This window comes from Myripristis murdjan, chromosome 7 (genome assembly GCF_902150065.1).
Source record: "Myripristis murdjan chromosome 7, fMyrMur1.1, whole genome shotgun sequence".
Classification (NCBI taxonomy): domain Eukaryota; kingdom Metazoa; phylum Chordata; class Actinopteri; order Holocentriformes; family Holocentridae; genus Myripristis; species Myripristis murdjan.
Genome location: NC_043986.1, coordinates 1753468 through 1775286, shown reverse-complemented (window position 1 = coordinate 1775286; position 21819 = coordinate 1753468). Strand labels below are relative to the sequence as shown.

Genomic DNA, 21819 nt, shown 5'->3' with positions numbered 1-21819 from the left:
GTATAGTTTTCTTGTAATTTTTTTTTCTTTTGGTTGTTGCAAATTTTCATGTTTTTTGGGCTAATTTTCTGGTACTTTTCTTGTATTTTTTAACTAATGTTCCAGTATTTTTTTTTTTTTTTTACTAATTTGCTAATTCCACCTTTTTCCACTGTCAAGTTCCTTTGATTTCTTTCAAAAACATGGAGAAAAGGTAATGAGTAAATTAGCAAGAAAAAAAATGTAAATTAGCAAAATATTACTAAAAAATGCAAGTAAATGACCAGAAAACAAACAAATAACATATTCAAAGGCCAGATTAGTGATGCTAGATCAGATTTTTTTGTATTTAAATGGGTGTGAAAGGGCAGGCTTGCCTTCCCCAAGCATTTAAACGATTTTTACAGCTTTATAAGAAGCAAAAACAAGTCCATCGACCGCTCCTGCAGCAGAATCCGAGGGTTTTGAGGCCAAACGGCGGCACTGAGGGTCCTGAAGTCCAACATTCACCTGAGTTTCTCCTGTTCTGTTTTGTTTCTCCTGACGTTAACAAGCAGAGTCGACCAGCCACAGATCGGTGAAGTGACCAGATCACAGGCAGCAAAGGGAAAAAGGAAAACATAAGGTGAATGTTGAACTTGTGCTTTCACTACAAAATACTTGGATTATGCCATAAGAGCGTGTTTGTTTGTTTGTTTGTTTTTCTTAAATGAAGCTGTAAAATGAAACTGCTCCGTCGTCTGGAACTTGTCAGAAGGCCGAGATGCAGCTACGAGGGAAAATACGCCGTGTTTAGTGTCCTTCAAGCATCAGTGGAGTTTCTACTGGCATCAAAGGTGAGAGACTTTTCATCGTCAACTGTTCCTTTACATTTTTCCACAACATTACTGAACAGCAGCAATCAAATGCACTAGTGTTGCTACTTCAGCTGCTCATCAGCCACCTCAAAGCAACCAATACGCGGCTGCTAGTGATCTGACGCCGGCTTTGAGACTGACGAGATTTGCTGGACTGAGGGATTACATGGAAAACCATCAGTCTGAGTTTCACTAAAGCATCGGTTCCAACATGCCGACGTTTTGGCCCATGAAGCGTCACGACTCCGGATTCTCTGACTGGTTTCCGTCGTATTTTGGTTGCCAATCCCACAGAAATCTCCTCTGAACTTCTTCGATGAGGCTATACAGGACAGTCAGGAAATACACTCCGTATTTTACATCACATCCTGTGTAGTTTCACATTGTACATGCAGGATCACGGGTCTTTACGAGATTATTTGCCATAGAAAAATTAATGGTAACACTTTACATCACAATGTCCATCGTCCGGTGCATTAATCTGTGGACAAATATGGCAAGTGCACAAAAATAATGTGTTAAGGCTCTATGCAAAATCTTCCTTGGACTTGGGAAGGAATATCCAAACGTAAAAGCACAATCTAAGCACAAATGTTTGTGCTTCTGTTGTCCGACTGGACTGTTTTAGGAACTCTCTTCCACAGTACTGTTGTGCACTTTAAGGACTTTTCCACAGGTTAATACTCAGACCTGTACATTGTATGAGGAACTTTTTTTTAATATAGTAAAGTGGTACCAAAATAATTATTTAGCTCTTCAGGTCCCACAGATAAACACTCCCTGCCCTCGGCATGCAAACAAAAGAGACGAGGGCCGGTCAGAGCAGACCTGCGGGGGGTTTTCAGGGTTTACGCTCTCAGCCTGATTCATCAGCAGGGAGGGAATCGACCCGTCACCCATCTTTCAGAGGGGACGTTCTTCAAAGGAAAACCTGCTGGTAAGATGGTGAAAGTGGCTTGTAACTCTTTGGATTATACCAGTCACGGTGACGTCCAGATGAAGAAAGACTGCAGGATGCTGACAGATATAAAGTCAGATGCAAAAGTTGATGCCTCACTTCATGAACTGAAAATCGGAGACACTCGTCCCGGCTAAAGACCTTCCCAACATCTCCAGGGTGATCGGTTTGTTTGCTCTGCAGAGATCCCAACAACAGAAATATGGTTTTCTCTGGTCCCTGTTCCTTTCATTGACAAGGAACCATGGGAAAAGAGATTTTAACCAATCAACAGCATGACAGCGCTTCAGACTCTCGAGCGTGACGCAGTGTCTCCGAGGTGAAATATGTGGCTGTCGTACCGCAAACTGTTTTCGCTTGACGGATCTCAGGCTGTTGGTAAACTCCCTCCCCCGCAGCCTGTCTGTCTGACCTCCTCAGTAACTAATAATCACTGTGCTGGCTGATCAACAGATCAATAGATTCAGAGTGGACCGAGTGCACGGAGTCGGGCCAGAACTCCTGGCTGGTTCAGAAACACAGAAAGGCCAGAGCCTTGTACCTGCGGCTGCTGGAAAACTGAAAGCTGAGGCTGCCATCGAGTTTTGACTTCTGGAAGCTAAAGTGTATCGCTTAGCAATGACAGGTAACACTCGCTGTGGTAGGATTTGTAATCTGGTGGCTTTTTTTCCCGTTTTTTTTTTTTTTTTTTTTTTTCAGAAAATGCTGGAACCTCGTGGGGCCTTCAGCTCTTCAGCACAGCTCGTTCAGATAAAAGACTCTGGGTCAGTAAAATCAGGAATAGGGATGGGACGATATGCACATCTCTCCATACGTTCAATGTGCGATACGGGATTCACAATCCAATACCATTAAAAATCTATGTAATAAATAAAATGACAACAAAGTATTCGGTGCAGAATTATGTTTATTTCTGAGCCACAAATCTTTCTAGCAACAGCATTGGCTTGCTAGAACGTAAACTTAAAAACATTATTACAAAGTGCAAATAAAAATAATTTAAATGGAGTTGATGTTGAAATTGTGATGGGCGAGCCTTCTCATCTGTGATTACTGTAGCTGAATAAAATTAGGCAAGATCACAATTCATTTTTCTGCCCCACCGTACATACTGTCACATTTTTGTATTGTGAAACACCGAATTTTGATATATATCGTCCCATCCCTAACTGAAAACTAGCAGTCCTCCACTGCCAAGCTAAAAAGGGCTAACCAGCACCGGGTCCGACTCCGCGTTCAACACCGGAGCGGAAGTAGTTTTTGTTCATCTGCAACTTCAGCTGAGCTGGTAAATCATCTCTGCTGGCAACTTAACATTAAAAATGACCACAGATACACTTTGTTTGGAAGCTGGGTGGCACGGGGTTCAGGGTTAAGCCCTGGCTCGCTCTGGTTGGCCCTGCAGTGGAAAACATGCCACCTCTGTTTGGTCCTACAGCGGGAATCGATCCAGCAGGTGAGGGCAGGTCAGCCCTGTTTGGCCCTGCACTGCAAAACCAGGCCAGTGTGTGTACATACACTGCTAACAGTCTGCCACTCATCTGAACACAGAACCACATACACTGTATATTTCCATCGCCTTCCTGTTTGTCCTGCAGTCTGATTGGCTGCTGTCCAGACCAGGAGGTGCTCAAACATGATACGAGCCAATCAAAGGACAGAGCTGACTGAAATGTTGCTAAGGAAACTAACAGGTGTTAATAAATAGTAGCAGTAACAGTAATAGTGTGTGAGGATGTAAACATTATGCTGATGACTCTTCACTTTACGATGCTAACTGGGTGTGAGTCGGTGGAAGCTTTTACTCAAATTTCCACAGTACTTTTAATTTCTGAATCTGGAAACTTTAATAATGGGGTTTTAAAGATTTTGGTTGATCTTTGATTCAGTGTACGCTGATGGCTGCATGCCATATCGCTGTGTAACTGAGGATTATTCTATGATACGAATAACAATACAATAATGTGAGATGGCAGCAGGATTATACCTACACAAAATGTATAGTCTGCATGCAGCAACAGTTCTTCTGATATATTTTTATACTTCCAGACGTCTGAAAGTCTGGAAATGATCAGATTCCTGATCAATGCTTACAGGGGTGGTTCACCCCTGAAACTAAATTTAGGTGTTGTGCTAAAAACTCGGTGTTGGTCGTATGAAAACGGTAAACTCTCCTGAGTTTCCTCTGTCAAGGAGGTGAGTAGCTGATGAATGAAATTTAGTTTTAGGGGGTGAACCATCTCTTTAAATATTCTAGATTTGCGGAGGAACCTTTTGAAGCTGTGATGCTAAATCAGTGCACCGACAAGCTAGCTCCAACGTTTTGATGGCAGAATATTTCTTGCAGCCTTTCACACCAAATGATCACAGTCCTTCATGTTCACCGTAAGCTGGCTAACATTAAGCGACATTAAGCCTAGACCAGCTTTGCTAGCACCAACTGATGGAGATAAAACATAAATGAAAACATGGATACCGGCAATTTCCTTATTTAGCATCATCATCAGTCAACACTGTCCTTACTCTGGCTTTTAGCCACATTCACATCAGAAATACAAACTGTCGACTGCAGGCAATGTTCACACCCCTGGTGGTGATGTCAAGACTTTCTGGCGACTCCGACGTTTTTCACATTGCGTCAGGAATTGTGAAAATGTGTCAGCGCAGAAGATGAACATTGCAGTCGATCCGCAGATGTTGACAGTCCAAAGACAAAAAAAAAAATCAAACAAAAAACAAAAAAAAAAATAACCTGATTTAGCAGTTACACTCACATTAATTTTCTGCAGTTTGTTTATGGCTGTTTTTAAATTCGCAAATAAAAATTATTTAAAATAATGCTGGCATTACAAACATCTCTTCCCCTTTTTCTGATATGACGTGAATGCGGCATTTGATCACATGGGGCACACCTGGTCCAATCAGCAGATGTCTCAGAGCCAAAAACACTGAACTCTGGGTAACTAGACCAGAGTTTTTTTTTTTTTCTCTCTCTGAGTCCAAACGACAATAAAAAATAATAATAAAAAAAAACAACATACGAAAAAAAGCTTATTACAGAGATATGAACATAATGCTAAGGTTTTTCTTTCTCCAGTTAAAGTACCACTTCCTCAAATCTGGACAGACCAGGTTATGTCACAATAAGAAGATTATTAACATTATTCTCATTATTATTATCTTACAAAAACAAAATCAACAGTGCAATAAAAAGGTTGTAATCCCTCGCTCAGCAGGAGAGAGAGAGCGAGAGAGAGAGGGAGAGGGAGGGAAGGGCTTGGCAAGAAAGAGAGAGAGGGAGAGGGAGAGAGGACACACCAAAAAGAAAAGAAAGACAGAGGGAAACAGAGGAGGACAAGCAGTTTAGACTTACAACGGGGTGGGAGAGGAGGGCTGGGGCTCTCAGGATGATAGAAATGTGAAATAATGAAGGTTTGCATGGATGGATGGATGGATGGGTAGAATGACGTAGGAAGGGATGAAGGAAAGAATGCATAAGATGGAGGAATGAGGAGTAGGTAGGAGAAAGGACAGAGGAAAGGAGGAGGGCATGACGGATGGATGGAGGATTTCTCAGAGGAGGATGAAGGCAGCAGAGTCGTGGCTTCTTGCTATGAGGCGGTGACGGAGAGGAGGATTATGGGAGCACGGGTCCACACAGCAGGCTCTATTTGTGACTGCGAACGTTGCTGATTTTTTGTTTGTTTGTCTGTTTTTTTTTGCAATGTGGCGATGTGTAAAAGTCAACGTGGCGAACATCTTGTCATGAGATTTTGATTAAAAACTCCACGTCCGGGTGGAGGAAACAAGCTCCGCCTGTCTGTGTGGACCAGCGGGGTCAAAGTGCGAGTGGCGGCCGAGGCGACGCACGGATACCGCGGCTTCAGAGCCGATACCGAGACTGAACGTCCTGCAGGTGGAAAAGACAGAAAAATGAGCTGGTTTCAGTTTGGTTTCTGAGCTGATCCACCTGCTGGTCGGGTGTCACGCTTCAGTTTCCTGATACTGTCTGACACCAGTGCTCATACTGGGCTGATACAACTGATGTGACATTCAATACCTACACTGTACTGGAAACAATAACTCATTTAATCTTCTGAAAATCAACCACTTAGTTATTTAGACAGTAAAAACACCAACCATGGTCTGAGTCCAGCTTCACTAAAGTTTACTAAAGATTTCCTTACTTGTCTCTGTTCATATCAGGAAATGAATGTTTTTTGTGGCTGCTGGTCGGGCTGAGGAAGCCATCTGAGGACTTTGGGTTGTGATCACTTCTCCTCAGACTTGGGATTTATTTGTGACGGGCATCTGACTAAATGATTAACAGATTCATCACAATAATCAATAGATTATTTGACTCTGAGCTGCAGGGGATCAGTATGGGTCTGATATCGGACAGTGATACCGCTGCTGGTATCAGTGCATCCCTTTGGCGGGGCGGGGGAGGGGGGTGGGAGGGTGGGGGTGGGTGGGTAGTGTGGCTGGAGGGTCGGCGGAGGATCGAGGGTTGGATTTGGGATCATGGCGTGCGTGTGTGCGTGTGTGCATGTGTGTGTGTGTGTGTGTTTTAGGGTAGGTGGGTGTGGTTTGTTCTGATAAGGGGCGTGGCTTGCTTTCAAGAACTCCTCTTAGTCCTGGAGTGTTGGATCAACCACTGGAGAGTGATATCTGCAGAGAGAGAGCGAGAGAGAGAGGGAGAGAGAGAGAGAGAGAGAGAGAGAGAGAGAGAGAGAGAGAGAGAGAGAGATTGAGTTTGTATTCAGTGACAGCAGCGATGCATCTGTTAGTGCTGCAAATTTTGGAGGAGGATATATCTTGATTTAAAAATAACCCGGTGCAAGGTTTGGTTTTAAGGGATTGTTTTATCATAAACAGTTATATGTTTTATGATAAACGGCTCTTCTCCTCACTTCCCCTTTGATCTGCAGGTGACGTCTGCTGTTACACATCACCAGGGGCTGAGGGGAAGTCAACATGGAGAAATGAAACAACAAATGAAATCCAGCGCTTATTTTCAAAACCTTCCTCTGGAGAAGGAAGTGATGTACGAGTCCCTGACCAATCACAGTGAGTCTCACATGTGCAGCAGGTTGATCAGGGCCTGGATTGGCTGTGCCAGCTGCCTGTCAGTAGATGTTCCTCCCACTTTACCAGGTAAACCAGTGTTTTAGCGGCAAAGCCTGTTTGAAACCACTGGAAGGGGGCGTGGCTACACCTGTCGCACAGGTGAGACTGCAGGGGGGCTTTATAGTGTGTGTCCAAGCTAGGATGCTAACTCGCTAGCAGCTCTGAGCTCTGAGCCCGCACTGGTCCTACTAAGGACTGAACAAATCACATGACAGTAATTCTGACAGATGCTGCCACTCCGACATGATTCAAGAGTTTAGTGGGAATGATAATCTTTGCATCCTAATTCAGATTTTCACTGAAAAAGCTATCTAAGCGATGATGTCGTGCTTTTTGCTGGGCTCTGCACCACACAAACATGGTTTCTCATGTCTGCAGAATCCGATCTGTGGGCCAGCTGCACCACCACGCTGCATTTACAAAGCTCTCCTGTCACACTTTACCTTTATCAAAAAACTGCAGCTGCTGCACTTTGGATATTGCACTTGGTCATACTGCAGTAACACTGACTCTGGGCAGCACACACATCTACGTTCTTATGAGGGAAATAGTGATGTAGTAATTAAGACCTACGAAAGTGGCATTTAAGACGTTTTAACCCCTTAACATCCTGGCCTTTTCTTTAGACCCATTTTAGCAGGGGGTGGGGGGTGGGGGGTCTTCAGGGGGAAATAAAAGTCCAGCAGTTGAAGCCAAACAGAAGTGCTAAACCTCATCTGAAGGCTGGAACCTGAAGATTAATTTGAAATGCAGCTCAGCTCTGTGTGTCGAGTTATTCTAGTCATAAATCTTTAATAAAGATTGTGTTTTGGTTTGGTGCCTATTGATTTTTTTTTTTATTCATTTAGAGTGTATAAGGGTTAGAACATTGTGATGGAAGTAGATGAAGCCATTCACATGACAATTTATGTGTCAGAAGCTGATGCAGCAGTTTTTGAATTGATACCATTTGTTACACAGATTTGGCGCAAAATGTAAGCAGTTTTGACCCCTGGAGAATTAATAGAAATGGTCAAAATCCCTCCAAAATCCCTCATTAGGACACCAAGACCTCTACAGTAACTTGGCCGGGCCCAGGGAACAGTGAGGGGCTGAGGCTGTGAATTAAGATCAAGACTTTTTAAGGACCTGTGGACACACTGGACATCACTTTACTACTTTATGTTCTTATAGAATAATTTTGAATCTGCATTTCTCTCAAATGATTCATGTGCAACAAGCACAGGCTGATGTTCTTGTCAGGCTGTTGACTCACCTTGTAATCATGTGTTTGAAATATTATTTTATTATGATTTTTGCAATGATAACCAGCTGGCTGTATTTGTTCCCTTTCCTTGCACAGTATCCAGGAGTGACGGGTCTCTCTGGATAAAAGCTCTCTGATCCTGTTTCAGAGGCAGAGAGACGAGTCGGGTCTTTGTGAGGAGCTGGGAACACAAACGGTTTCCTGTTCGTTTCCCTCAGGGCGTGTTTTGCTGATGCACAGCTTCCCCTGCCTCTCTACAGCAGCAGTAATCACAGCGATACATGGAAAGTGTGTGAATGTCAGAAACGTGTGAAACTGTCAGTTTGTCACATCAGAAACCACAGAGGTTTCAGTCTGAGTGACTCTGGGAGACACTGAAGTGAACAATCAGACCGACTGCAGAGACGTTTACTGCTGGGTAACGTTTGTGTGTGTGTGTGTGTGTGTGTGTGTGTGTGTGTGTGTGTGTGTGTGTGTGTGTGTGTGTGTGTGTGAGACATACCAATGTTGTCTTTCTCCTTACAGGAGATGGAGTAGCAGCAGATCTCTCTGTCCTGGATGGCCGACAGGTTCCTGAAGACACACACACACACACACACACACACACACACACACACACACACACACACATATTGAATCACACAAGAACAGATAGGCAACACAGAATGTCAGATATTACAGGAATGTCAACTATTACACACACACACACACACACACACACACACACACACACACACAGAGCTCGCATTGTTTTTCAAATCAGCAAGACATGATTGTTTGGCAGAATGAATTATTTCCTGCTCTGCTACATTTCAAATAAACACCATGAGTGTGATGATCAGAATAAAGTGGCTGACTGTGTGTGTTCACATGACGTGTGTGTGTGTGTGTGTGTGTGTGTGTGTGTGTGTGTGGTGGATGTTTATCTCCCAGAGGTTCGTCTCACACATGTCTGTACTTGTTTTTTTCTTCATGGTTTTATAAGGCGTCAGGCTGCCCACGGAGCACAGAGTGACCACAGGTTATGTTTATTCTAATGCACCGTCCCTTCTGCAATAAATGAACCAATAAACACATCAGCTGGTGTTGCTGATGTTTGCTGGTGCTGCGCACACACCTGTTGTTCCCTTCAGAATCTTCCCCTTCCCGTCCTACTCACCGGCCCTCGGTATCCCTCACTACGTTTCCATGCCGACCAGAAACCAGTTTACTGAGAGTGACTGGGTTCTGGCAGGAGAACTAACATGTACCTGACCCTGATCGCTCAGGTACGCCCCAGGAGACAGGTTTGTGTTGACCTGCTCTCTTCTCAGAGGTGCGAGTGAGGGTTTCCGTGGCGACAGTGATCTGGTTTCTCCTGCAGAAATCTACCTGTGCTAACCCGCGTTCTCTTCATCCCTTAATCTGGTTACTGACGCTGACCTTCTGTTTGCACGGCAGGTCAAAGGTCAGACATGGGCTGCACACACAGTGACTTCCTGTCTCCTGCAACCAATCGCTGTGGACTTCCTGTCCTGGGAGACCCGCCTCCACATATTGGGTATAAAACCCTGAGCAGAGCAGCTGGTCTGGCTCCTGATCCAGAATCACCAGGGACACCACAGCTTTTATAATGTACCTTTCCAAGTACTGATTTTTTTTTACTAAAATCTGTAAAAAATAAGGAAGTGAAGCTGTGTTTGTGTGAGTGCCGCTCCACACTTACATCCTTTCTATGAGCTCCTTCTCATCCAGAGCGCCGGGAAGGTCCCTCTTATTCCCCAGAACCAAGACCTGCACACACACACACACACACACACACACACACACACACACAAAAATGTGTTTCAGTGTTAGCATCTAAAAAAATTCCCGTGCAGCAAAGTGGTGATTATTGCTTTATGCATCATCAGAGACTCATTTGATCAGAATCTGGTGGTTATGACAGATGGTGGTGGAGTTAGTGGTGGTTTTTCAGATCCAACATAAAACTTCATGACACTCCCTTTTCAACAGTTTAAAGGGAAAAAAATGAATGGCGGGCTCTTTGTGCTACACAGTTACTCAGGTTCAGGTTAAGTTGAATTTGTTAAAGGAATATTCCAATGTTTCAGGCAAAATCCCCTTTTCCCAACTTCCCCAGACTGAGACCAGATGTTGGACACCATCTCCACCTCTGGACGTCCAGTGGTTCAGCTCCTATGGGTAGCATTTCATGTTAGCTTAGCATAAAGACTTGAAGTCTATGGGAGTGGTTAGCCTGGCTAGCCTCTGAAGCTTATTCCCAGTGGACCGTGCGGCTGCCTCAGTGTGGGGAAGTCGGGGGATTTTGCCCGACGCGTTGCAGTTCCTCTCTGCGGTCGGCTCAGGTACTCACAGGAATGCCCTGCAGCTGAGGTTTGTCCAGCAGGTTGTGCAGTTCGTTCTTGGAGGCTTCGATCTTCTCTGGGTCTGCTGCGTCCACCATGTAGCTGCCGTACAAACACACAGAGCGCTGATCAGAGAACAGCTCACACACAGAGCGCTGATCAGAGAACAGCTCAGACACAGAGCGCTGATCAGAGAACAGCTCACACACAGAGCGCTGATCAGAGAACAGCTCACACACAGAGCGCTGATCAGAGAACAGCTCACACACAGAGCGCTGATCAGAGAACAGCTCACACACAGAGCGCTGATCAGAGAACAGCTCACACACAGAGCGCTGATCAGAGAACAGCTCACACACAGAGCGCTGATCAGAGAACAGCTCACACACAGAGCGCTGATCAGAGAACAGCTCACACACTGACGCAGCTCAACACCAGCGGTCAGTCTTCTTGAGTGAACACATTTAAGAAACCTCACTTCTGTCTGTTACTAAGCTCATCTCTCACTTGGGACTAAACTCATCACAAGTCTGAGTTGTGACTTTGGCGTCTCCTGTTTGGGTCCCAGTTATGTTTAAAGTTGAGGTTCTCGTTTTAAAAATGTATTTAATCATCATACAGCGGTGGAAAAAAGACAGCCTTAAAATTTGACACAATCTCAAATATTATCATGAAATATTTGTGGAAAAATCTTTTTTGTGTTTCAAAAGGTGTGGCTGCATTAGACAGATACAAACAAATACAAATGATATTTTTTTGTTTATTGTTCACAAGAAAAACTAAGCAAATTAAATAGTTGACAGTGTAATCTTTATCTTCAGGCGTGTTTCCTGCGTTAGGTTCCTTGTTTTAGCCATTTTTGTGTCTGAAGATCTTTCAGATGTGCTGCTTTATATAGACACCAAGCTTGGCAACAAAAATTATGTCTTTTAATGAAAAGAATGACCTTCATCACTGGTACCAAAATGAGCCAATACTCCAAATTTCTTCTGTATTTTTATGGAACCAATCAATGTGAAGTTTTGAATGGCTTTTTTAGGATTTGTTTAGTATTTTGGCTGTGACTGGACTAAAAGAAATTGCACTTGAAGACCTAAGAGTGATTCTTAATGCAATATTTCACAAATGCATGGGGGGTCCCAAAACTTTTTTCCACCACTGTATAATCATTACTTACAGAGCATCTGGACTGAGCTTCTTTTGGTTTTTAATAACATTAAGGCTAAATGTGAATATAATTTTAACTTTGGGGGGCAGCCAGACTTACACGATGGCGCTGACGCCTCGACAGTATCGCTCCCACATGCTCCTGAAGCGAGGCTGGCCGCCGATGTCCCACAGCTGCAGAGACAGAGACACAGCCGGCTGTCAACACACGTCTGTCCTGCGTCCCCCCGCTTACAACCACCAGGCGAGACCAAGACAAACTCTCATCGACTGACATCAAAATATAACCTTTTCTTTACGGAAACACCAAACACCAATATGGCCTGCCTGTACGGCTCCAAATGAAAATGAATGAAATGAAAAATGTGAGCAGAATGTTTTCAGTTTTGTCTTTTTGTTTTCTGAACACCATGAAAAATTAAATAACTTTTTTTTTTTTTTTTTTTAAATAATTTGGTACTACATGATACCTGCTGCAACCATGTACAAAATATTTTATTATTTTCAGCTTAATGACACCAACCAATCATCATTAGACCTTTAACAATACAAGACGCACTGCAAACAGTCAAACTGAACTGAAACTCCCAAAACTGCAACTGAAACTACCTCAAAGTGACATGAAAATATCAAATTTAATATGAATAAATAATGAAAGTGACATATCAGCCTGACACACACACACACACACACACACATCTACCTTAATGGTGACGTTGCCCTTGGTGATCTTCCTCATGTTGAACCCGACGGTAGGAATCATGTCTTCACTGAACTGGCCCGACTGGAACACACACACACACACACACACACACACACACACACACACACACACACACACACACACACACACACACACACAGAAGTTTGAGTTACTTTTCATTTCCATCACTGCTCTCATATTTATCCTGCCTCACGTCACAGGTGAGGACTCAGCAGAGGTCAGAGGTCAGAGGTCAGCATGTCGGGCTGTGACTTCTTGCTCAAGGACACTCTGAGCAAAAACCCATCCTGCATACTACACAGTACATACTGTACACTCGTTAGTATGACAGAAATTCAACATACTACACCAATTCTTTTAAACTTCTTTTTTTTTTTTTGTAATTTGCTGGCAGAAAGCACCGAGGGCCTTTGGTTTACAGCCAATCAGAGGATTTCAGGGTGGCTCCCGTTGCTGCAAACAACCCAACCTCCCCTCAGGACCAAACACGTTCTGACTGATCCTGGTTTACCTGGCAGGTCGTCTGTCCGGCTTTGGCATAAATCAATAACTGTGTTTACAACAACGCAAATACTTAGCATTCATTTAGCCGACATCTAATTAGCTAATATGAGGCTCAGAGAGAAAAAGGTTCCACTCATTTTTTCAAAAACTTTAGCAGCACGCCGATGATTTTAATTAATTCTGTGCATTAATGATAAATGTTAGCTAGCTAACAGTGTGTTCATGTTAACAGTAGCATGATTAGCCTGCTGGCTAGTTAGCGAGCTAACAGTGTGTTCAGATGAAGGCTGAAGGCTCAGGCGGCCCTCCAGCCCTGAAAACACTCCTCTACTGATCGTGTGTGTGTGTGTGTGTGTGTGTGTGTGTGTGTGTGTGTGTGTGGAGGAGGAGTTTGTGAGGGGGGTTACGCTGAGCGGAGCGAGGCGGTGAGGTAAGACATGATGATGTTTCCTGTGATGGACGACAGGAAGTGACTCTGCTGGTGTGACCAGAGAACCAGACTGGTGGAACGATGATCTCACACACACATACACACACACACACACACATACACACACACACACAGCAGACTGACATCATGCCAGCAGGAAGAGTCCTCTCACTTCAAAATCACAGCCAGAGGACGCTCTTGACTGGAGCTGCAGTGAATTATCATTTTCACGGCCAATCAATCACTCACTCACTTCTTCAATGAATCAATAATTAATCCGATCTAGAAACTGGGTCATTTGGTCAAAAGTCAGGCCAAAGGCTAAAGTGAAGTGATCGGAGTCCAAAGTGATGTTTTCCAACGTCTTCCTCTGCCAGACCAGCAGCCAGAAAAAATAAAAAAGGATTAATTTGATATGAATCTGGCAGAATTAATTTCTACCATCTTTTCTGCAAAAGTGTTTATGGCGCTGTCAGGGCATCATTTTTAATTTAATTTAATTTATTTATTATGGCTTTTATTCTTGCAGTTTTAATTATTAACATAATAAATGATTCTTTCAATTTAATGTATGATTATTATTTTATTAGTAGTATTATTATACATTTATATATTTGTTTTTTGTCTTTATCTTTCACATCCATCTGTTTGCTCTCAGCTGTTTTGCATCTTTCGTTTTCCTGTTGTTTCTTTATCTGGATTTTACCTTCCTGATGTTATTCTGCTTTTTCTGTCAGTCAAAGCTCTCTGTGAGCTCTGTCTTTAAGCTGCTATATACATAATATTATTATTATTATTATTATTATCATTATCATTACAATGCACAGCAGGTAAAGCAGGTGTTCCTGCATGACAGCTGTAAATCCCCTCTCCATCCCCTGTTAGGATGTTGGCCAGCAGCTTTCACACCCCAACACTTTGAGTCAGCGTGCCGTGTGCGACGGGCCGTAACGTCCCGCTGTGGTTTATCACCTGACCAATCACAGCCTCCGGACTACCACCTGACCAATCACAGCCTCCGGACTACCACCTGACCAATCACAGCCTCCGGACACGCTACAGCTGCTCCTTAAAATGAACAAAACAAACAAACAAACAAGGAACTCCCAAAATCAGTAGCACAATGAAAAGGTGATATGTTTATTTACAAAACTGCAGGTTGGAGCCTCTGTGCTGGCAGGCCTCCATCCTGCCTGAGTGTCCTTGAGCAAGACACTGAGTCCCTGTCACTTTGTGTGAGACCTCTGACCTCTAAGAAGGGAGAAAGGGAGTTTCCCTGGAGGAATCAACACCACTATCATAAATCCCATCATCATATTTCTAATCAAACCCCAGAGGCGGGGCTGGGTGTATTTTCATATCAATACAGTGACATAAAGTGACCAGAATGACAGGGAACATGACCTCAGATGTCACCTGTGCCCTGAGCCAGGCATGTCAGGTGCTCCTGTCTGAGCACCAGCAGGTAGAGACAGTCAGAGGGAGACCTTCTGTTGCCCCCTCAGCTCAACGGTAAACGGCGTCGAGTCTCACTGTCTTCCTGTCTTTAGATCAAGTGTTATAATTTTCATTAAAAGCTGCAAATTGAATTTCCTCAGTGAGAACATTAAAGACGTTATGTTGTAAAAGACCAGCTACTGTCTGGGACTCTGGATCTCAAATTATGGTTTTATGACATCAGTGCTGTGTTTTCCTGGCTGTTACAGGAAGTGGGTTAGAGGTGGGGGAAGAGCAAAATAATCAATTCACTTAGGTATTGCAATTCTTTTTTCTTTTCTTTTTTTTTAATCTATTTTTTTATTACTGCATTGGTTGGGAGGTAAATTATCGCTCCAAAGTTCAGCTAAATTTTGTCAAGTGTAAAACTGTCATGTCTGTTTCCAGCAGCTCCCTTGACCTCTGACCTCCAGCTGTGTGAATGAAAATGGGTTCTCTCCCCTTTGCAGACACGCCCACCTTCTGCTAATCCCATGCAGTTTGGGCCCCAAAGCCTGCAGTCCACATGTGTTCTTGTGGCCTGTTGTAAAATGGTGTGTGTGTGCAGACTGGGGCCTAAACAGTCTTGGAGCTGCATCAGTTGCTTTGACTGGAAAGCTGAGACTCTTGTGGATTCAATGAGCCACATTTGATTCCTGTGTGATGATGTTGGCCCCCATAGCAGCCATTTCACTGCAGGCAGAGACTTTTGTCACACTGGACGTCACTGGAGAAAATGACCTCTAGTGACCTCTGGGAGAATCACAGCCTCATCAAACTTTACAGACACAAACTAGAGGATTCAAAAACAACTAAAATTGGAAAAATTATACTATCACATAAAAACCACAGAAATCTACAAGATAAAGCAGAAGCACCATTTCCTTGTATGTTCATCTCCCAATTCGCAGCTATCACGACACTTGAGTTCTGCTTTGATATGTACTGTGATTCGTGAGTGCTGCGATTAGATGTTTAGTTTTATTTTTTGAGCAAGGCACTAACACTACCAAGGTTGAGGGTTCTAATCCCAGAGGTGGCAGTGTGACTTCATGTGTGTGTGCCGGTGGCTGTTCAGAGGGCTGAGGCCGATGTGAAGCACGGTGTCCTGCTGTGGCTCAGAGGCAGCACGGCGGGCGGCTCCGGACCCTGAACGCCGCACTGGCCGCAGCTCACCTGGGCAAACCCCGCTGAAAGCTCCGGCGGGCTAACCTGCCAACACCGGTGCGAAGCCTCCACAACACGGACACATTTACACGTTAAATCCACCCCAGTGTCCTGTCAGGCCGAGTAAAGGCTGCCAAGCACACCGACAGCTGACCTGCCATCGATCCGCTCCCCTGACCGCAGGACAACAATGGAAGCCAGATGCTAATGACAGCTAGCACATCTGCTAGCAGGTTAGCAGGGAGAGGAAAAACCCCGATCACCTACCGCGATAACATTGACGAAGGTCGTTTTCCCGGAGTACTGCAGCCCCACCAGGGTCAGCTCCATCTCCTCCTTCCAGAAGAGCGCCTTGAACCAGTCCAGCAGTTTGTTGATTAGCGCTATCATCTTTGTCGTCTGGATGCTAATGCTAATGCTAACGCTAGCTAACGTTACGGCTAGTGCTGCGGCGGCTAGGTGGCTATGCTAGCTAGCTAGCTGGCTGGCTAACGCGCTGTGAAGCCTTGCGGATGCTAACTGCCGGTCACCGTGACAACACGAGCGGCGGCGGGGAGACACGCGGGTCCGGTTCGCTGTGTGTGAACAGAGGAGCGGCTTAACAAGCTCGGGATGTCTGCCTCTGATCTCGGTTGTGTGTTTTGGGCTTTCCGTCTTGTTTACTAGCTACGCCTTTCCCACCAGCGCCCGTCAAGCCACAATATAATACACAACTTCCGGTTTCGGGTTTCAAAGTAAAAGCGTCCAGGAAACGCATCAGCTGTAGCTCCGTTTGAGTGATAAACGGCGCAGACGCGGACATGCAGGGGACGTTTACGCAGAGATCCGCAGTGACGGCGAACACACGGGATTTTTTTTCTTTTGATAAAATGTTTGCTGTCCCTGTAAAAGCGGCTTTGCTGTGGGTTTTGTGCCGGTGGTCGCTGGTCGGGTTGGGTGGGGCCGCTGGAAGGAGCAGAGGAGAGCAGACACAAGAGCAGACCCTGAAAACAGCGGCCCGTCGGCTCAAACAGCGCCCTCTGCCGGGTAGATAGATAGATAGATAGATAGATAGATAGATAGATAGATAGATAGATAGATACTTTATTCATCCCGCAGGAAATTCGCAGTTTTTCAGCAGTATCCACAGCTTACAGATTAAATGTCTGCTGTATAGTTCTGTTCTTAACACTGCATTACCAGCACCTTAACTGTTTTTGTACTTATTGTACATCACCCAGCACCTTAACTGTGTATTTATTATCCATCACTCAGCACCTTGACTGTTTATTTATTATTTATTATCTGTATATTACAGCCTAAGTTAATATACACTCACACTGTTTTTCAGACTGGAGGGGAAGTGGATTCCTTAAGAGGCTGAATCAAGGCGGTTAGTTCCTTGTCCCAGTCCCGGGCGTTCAGGTTCTGCCACTTGGTTCTTAGTCTCCTGGTTTCATACTAACTCTCCTTATCTATACAATCTATACAATCATGCATACACTTCAGCGCCATCTGTATATTGTCATACTCACTCCATATGTATATTTTCACATCTCGTATCTCCTTTCCTTAGGTTAGCCCTTATTGTATTTTTTGAGTCTTTAGTCTTTATAGTCTCTATTGTATATTTTTAGCCTTTATTCTTTTTTTAGTTAACTTTATTGTATGTTTCTACTGTTGCTGCTGGAACACCAGAATTTCCCTGGTTGGGATCAATAAAGTATATCTATCTATCTATCTAAAAAAAAAAGATAAAAAATAAAGAGTAAGATCTAAGTACAACAGAATAAGATCTAAGTACAACAGAATAAGATCTAAGTACAACCCAGTGTGCAAAAAGCAATGTGCAAAAAAAAAAAAAAAAAAAAAAAAAAAAAACAGAAAAAAACATGTGCATGGGTGTATAAAATGTGCATAGAGGTAGGTCAATGTGCAAATTTAGAAGAAATATACAGTATACACATGATAAATTGCAGTAAGCAATATAAACACTATAAACAAGGATTATAAAAAGAAAATAGAAATATAAACAATTTAAACAGAAGTATTAACAATTTAAACAGCAGTGGAAAATAACCTAACCACTCTAACTATCTAAAATAACCTAACCAGTACACACTCTACTTATAACTTACAGTGATTACCATATAATTCACTCACTGTGTGATGTTTTATTTGTTCCTTTTCATCCATTTTGATATCGCTGTTTCTGAAACTAGTCATGATAAAAAGTTAAAGGTCAACAATAGAAAAGGGGAACATCATGTGGGAGCTGAAAACCTGAAGATTAATTTGAGACGCAGCTCAAGTTATTCTAGTCATGAATCTGGAATAAACACTGTGTTTTGTTTAAGGGCCTCTTTCTTTTTACTTAGAGTGTATAAGGGTTAGAACATTATTATGGAAGTATTTGAAGGCTTTCACATGATCAATTATGTGTCATAAGTTGTTGCAGCAATTTTCATGTTGATACCATTTGTTACACAGATTTGGTGCAAAATTTAACCATTTTTGACCACTGGAGAATTAATAAAGATGGTCAATATCCTCCATAATCCCACATTAGGACAACAAGAACTTGAGGAACACCACAGAAAAATTCAGGTTTTGATTTGGTGTCAAAAACACTGGACATTTGAAGATTTCTGTTTGATTGCATTTTTTTTTTCAGTGATTGGATGTTGAGTGTTGTGTTGTGTAAACGTGTCAGAAAGTGGCCCTTCCTGTCAGTCCAGCTGGAGAAGCAGAGCTCCTCTGAACGGCCTCGCTCTCTAGTTTGTGTCTGTAAAGTTTGATGAGGCTGTGATTCTCCTAGAGGTCACTAGAGGTCATTTTCTCCAGCGACGTCCAGTTTGACAAAAGTCTCTGCCTGCAGTGAAATGGCTGCTATGGGGGCCAACATCATCACACAGGAATCAAATGTGGCTCATGTTTAAATTCTGCCTCTAACAGCCTCTAAAGGACAGTAAGTATTTATCTATTTCTTATAATCTCACTTATGCTTATCAATATATTCTTCTCATGAGAATTTGAGAAACTGCATCTGCCCAAAGTTTCCCCTCAATGATCAATATAGTATATATGATTCTGATTAAAAGCGAATAATAAATATCTGAATGAGAGTCAGTTTTTATTCAGCACATCCATATTATCTTGTAATATTATTAATCAATACAATAACTTATGCAGTTACAGATGAGTTTATGCTGGGTGTTACTAAAAAGGAAAGAAGTGTTATAGTGTTTTGTGGTGTTTTACAATTCTACATTGATTTCTTGTGTATTTATTCACTTATTTTCTATTTTTGCTGATGATACAGAGCAACTTGACCATACTCTGGCAACGTATCCAGGGCCGCCGCTCCCTATACGCAGACTACGCACAGTGCGTAGGGCCCCGAGTACCTGCAGAGGGCCCCAAAAATTAAGGTTGATAAAAAAAATTACAGTGTCGGAAACAAGTCCGACACTGTAATGGGGGTATTTGTCGCAGTTTGTGGCAACCCAGGCCTGCCCGCTTCCTGAGCCTCATTTATGACTTGGCAGGCAGAATCCCCGATAGCACGCGCTGGCTTTAGCATAATGGATAGTGTATCTGCCCAACATGCGGGCGACCCGGGTTCAACTCCCCTCTCAGGAAACAGCAACACTACACAGCATAGGGCTACTGTTTTACCACACGTCCATGCGATCGCATTTGAACTTTCTTCAGAAATTTTACAATAAGAAAACCTCCCTAATTTTCACAACCCAAGGTTGGCAAGTATGATGTCATGATAATTATAACATTATTACATAACAAACAGGCTCGCCGTTGTCTTCTTAAATTGTGTACCCCAAAGCGCCCCCCGCGTCCCCCCCTGAAATGGTACAGTCTTCAACTGCACGTCTTTTTTTTCCCATCGGAGTTTGCTGCTCTACCTCCGTGCACCGTGCAGACCGGTGACTGAGGCATAATGGCAAGTCAGCGACATTTTGAATCTGGAGCTGAAAAAAGAAAAAAGAAAAAACAGAGAGATGACGCCCGTGCATCCCTTGCCGGTAAGTCCGTGTTTTGTAGGTCTGATTAGCTAGCCCACAGCAATCTAGCTAGGCTAGCTAACCTAGCAATTTGATTTGCTAAGCTCAGCTAAGTTCTGGATTTTACACGGCATGTGACACGTTTGCAATATAGTTGACAGTTGTCTCGGTAGATATTTGGAGCTTTATAAGTCAACATAAAGCAGTCTGGTGTCCACAGTGCAATGTCCTGCTCTTGCCTAAGCTTTTCTGCGTGCACAGTGACACATGATCAGTGAGCTGAGATTAGACAGGCTGATGAATTTACCAAGAATAAATTTCAGAAATTCTTTTTTAATCATATGCATGTAATATGTCCATTGCTTAAAACTGGTGTGCGTGTCATAAGCATAATGCTGGAAAAATAAACACACGGTGTAGTTGGTCAGCCTTTATACTGTATTAGGGGTCAATTTCATCTGAGGCTATGGAAGGGGCGACATCTGCTGGTGAAATTTAAAACTTGTGTTGGTTGAGCCAAAATATGGTATCCTTTTGGCCATTTACAAAATGCTACCATTGGTAATGTACACAGCATATAATTATTTGAGACATTTGTTTATGTCCCACTAAATAAATATAATAATTTAATATAATTGTCATATCATTTGACTCTGGAATATCTCATCTTTCATCTCTGACCTGGATCCTTTAAAATCAAAACTGAAAAATTATTTATTTAGGGTGGCTTTCTATACCCACTAGTATGGTGGCATGCTTATTCTATTTTATTTTATTTTAATGTATTTCTTTTATTATTTTAATGTATTTTTTTTTTGTTGTTTTGTTTACTGCTGCTGTTTACCACTGTTAAGCACTTTGGTTCACCTGTGGGTGGTTGTAAAGGGCCATATAAATAAAGGTTATCATAAAGTTTATTATTGTGAGATACACATGCTTCTAGATAGCTCTGACACAATGAAGTGTTTTACAGATAAACCGCAGACTTAAGCTGATGCATATGATGATGTTTTTGAGTCACCACTGCACAGTAGTGCAACATGATAATTCTGTCATCAGAAGCTCCTAATGTTTTGGTATTTTCATGTAGCTTTTGCTAATAAATTTTTTTGTATTTCAATAATATTCACAGGGTCAATGCTCAAGTATGTCCAGGGAGCACCAGATCCTCAAGATTCAGAGCAGCCATCAACTAGCCAGTGGATGGCAGGTGAAACAAATGTCAGTGCTTCCACTTCTGTAACTGGGAGCCCTCCAGCAGATGTGGTGCCATCTCCAGCAGATGTGGTGCCATCTCCAGCAGATGTTGTGCCATCTCCAGCAGACGCTGTGCCATCTCCAGCAGACGCTGTGCCATCTCCAACAGATGTGCCATCTCCAGTAGACCCTGCCCTTTGGCCCGAACATATTACTGATACAGACATATATATGTACTACGTAGGTATGTCTATTTAAAAATAAATAGCATCTGTTTGAGTGTAATTTGGACCACATTGTGCGTGTTTGTACCGGGTCGGGCGAGGGGGGGGGCCTCCCCAACCAGTCCAGCTTAGGGCCTCCAAAAGCCTAGCAGCGGCCCTGAACGTATCCTCCGTCAGCTTAGATTATCAGACAAAAAATCCAGACAGAGGAAAAGGATGGTGACAAATCAGAGTCAGTAACATTCAGCAGGTTTATTATTCAAATTCACATTCACAGCCTGGCTGATTCATGTCATGACATGTGAGGCAATCTGTGGTGTTAGTAGTAGGTAAAAATGAACTCCACACAGTGCAAACACACATACACACACACACACACACACACACACACACACACACACACACGCACAC

General features: G+C 43.2%; 1 protein-coding gene across 2 annotated transcripts; it reads right to left on the bottom strand.

The window, feature by feature from the left end:
• Positions 1-86: 86 nt before the first annotated feature.
• Positions 87-16917, bottom strand: LOC115361794 (ADP-ribosylation factor-like protein 8A). 2 transcript variants are annotated; one of them, XM_030055425.1, is made up of 7 exons: positions 16254-16917; positions 12389-12469; positions 11786-11859; positions 10527-10620; positions 9876-9943; positions 8673-8743; positions 87-6465 (listed from the first exon to the last, which is right to left on the bottom strand). In XM_030055425.1, the coding sequence occupies exons 1-7, from the start codon at positions 16374-16376 to the stop codon at positions 6413-6415; spliced, it is 564 nt and encodes a 187-aa protein (XP_029911285.1). In that variant the 5' UTR covers positions 16377-16917; the 3' UTR covers positions 87-6412. The 2 variants fall into 2 exon arrangements, with proteins under 2 accessions (XP_029911285.1, XP_029911286.1); XM_030055426.1 differs by lacking the exons at positions 87-6465; positions 9876-9943 and having other exon boundaries at positions 8690-8743.
• Positions 16918-21819: the final 4902 nt, after the last annotated feature.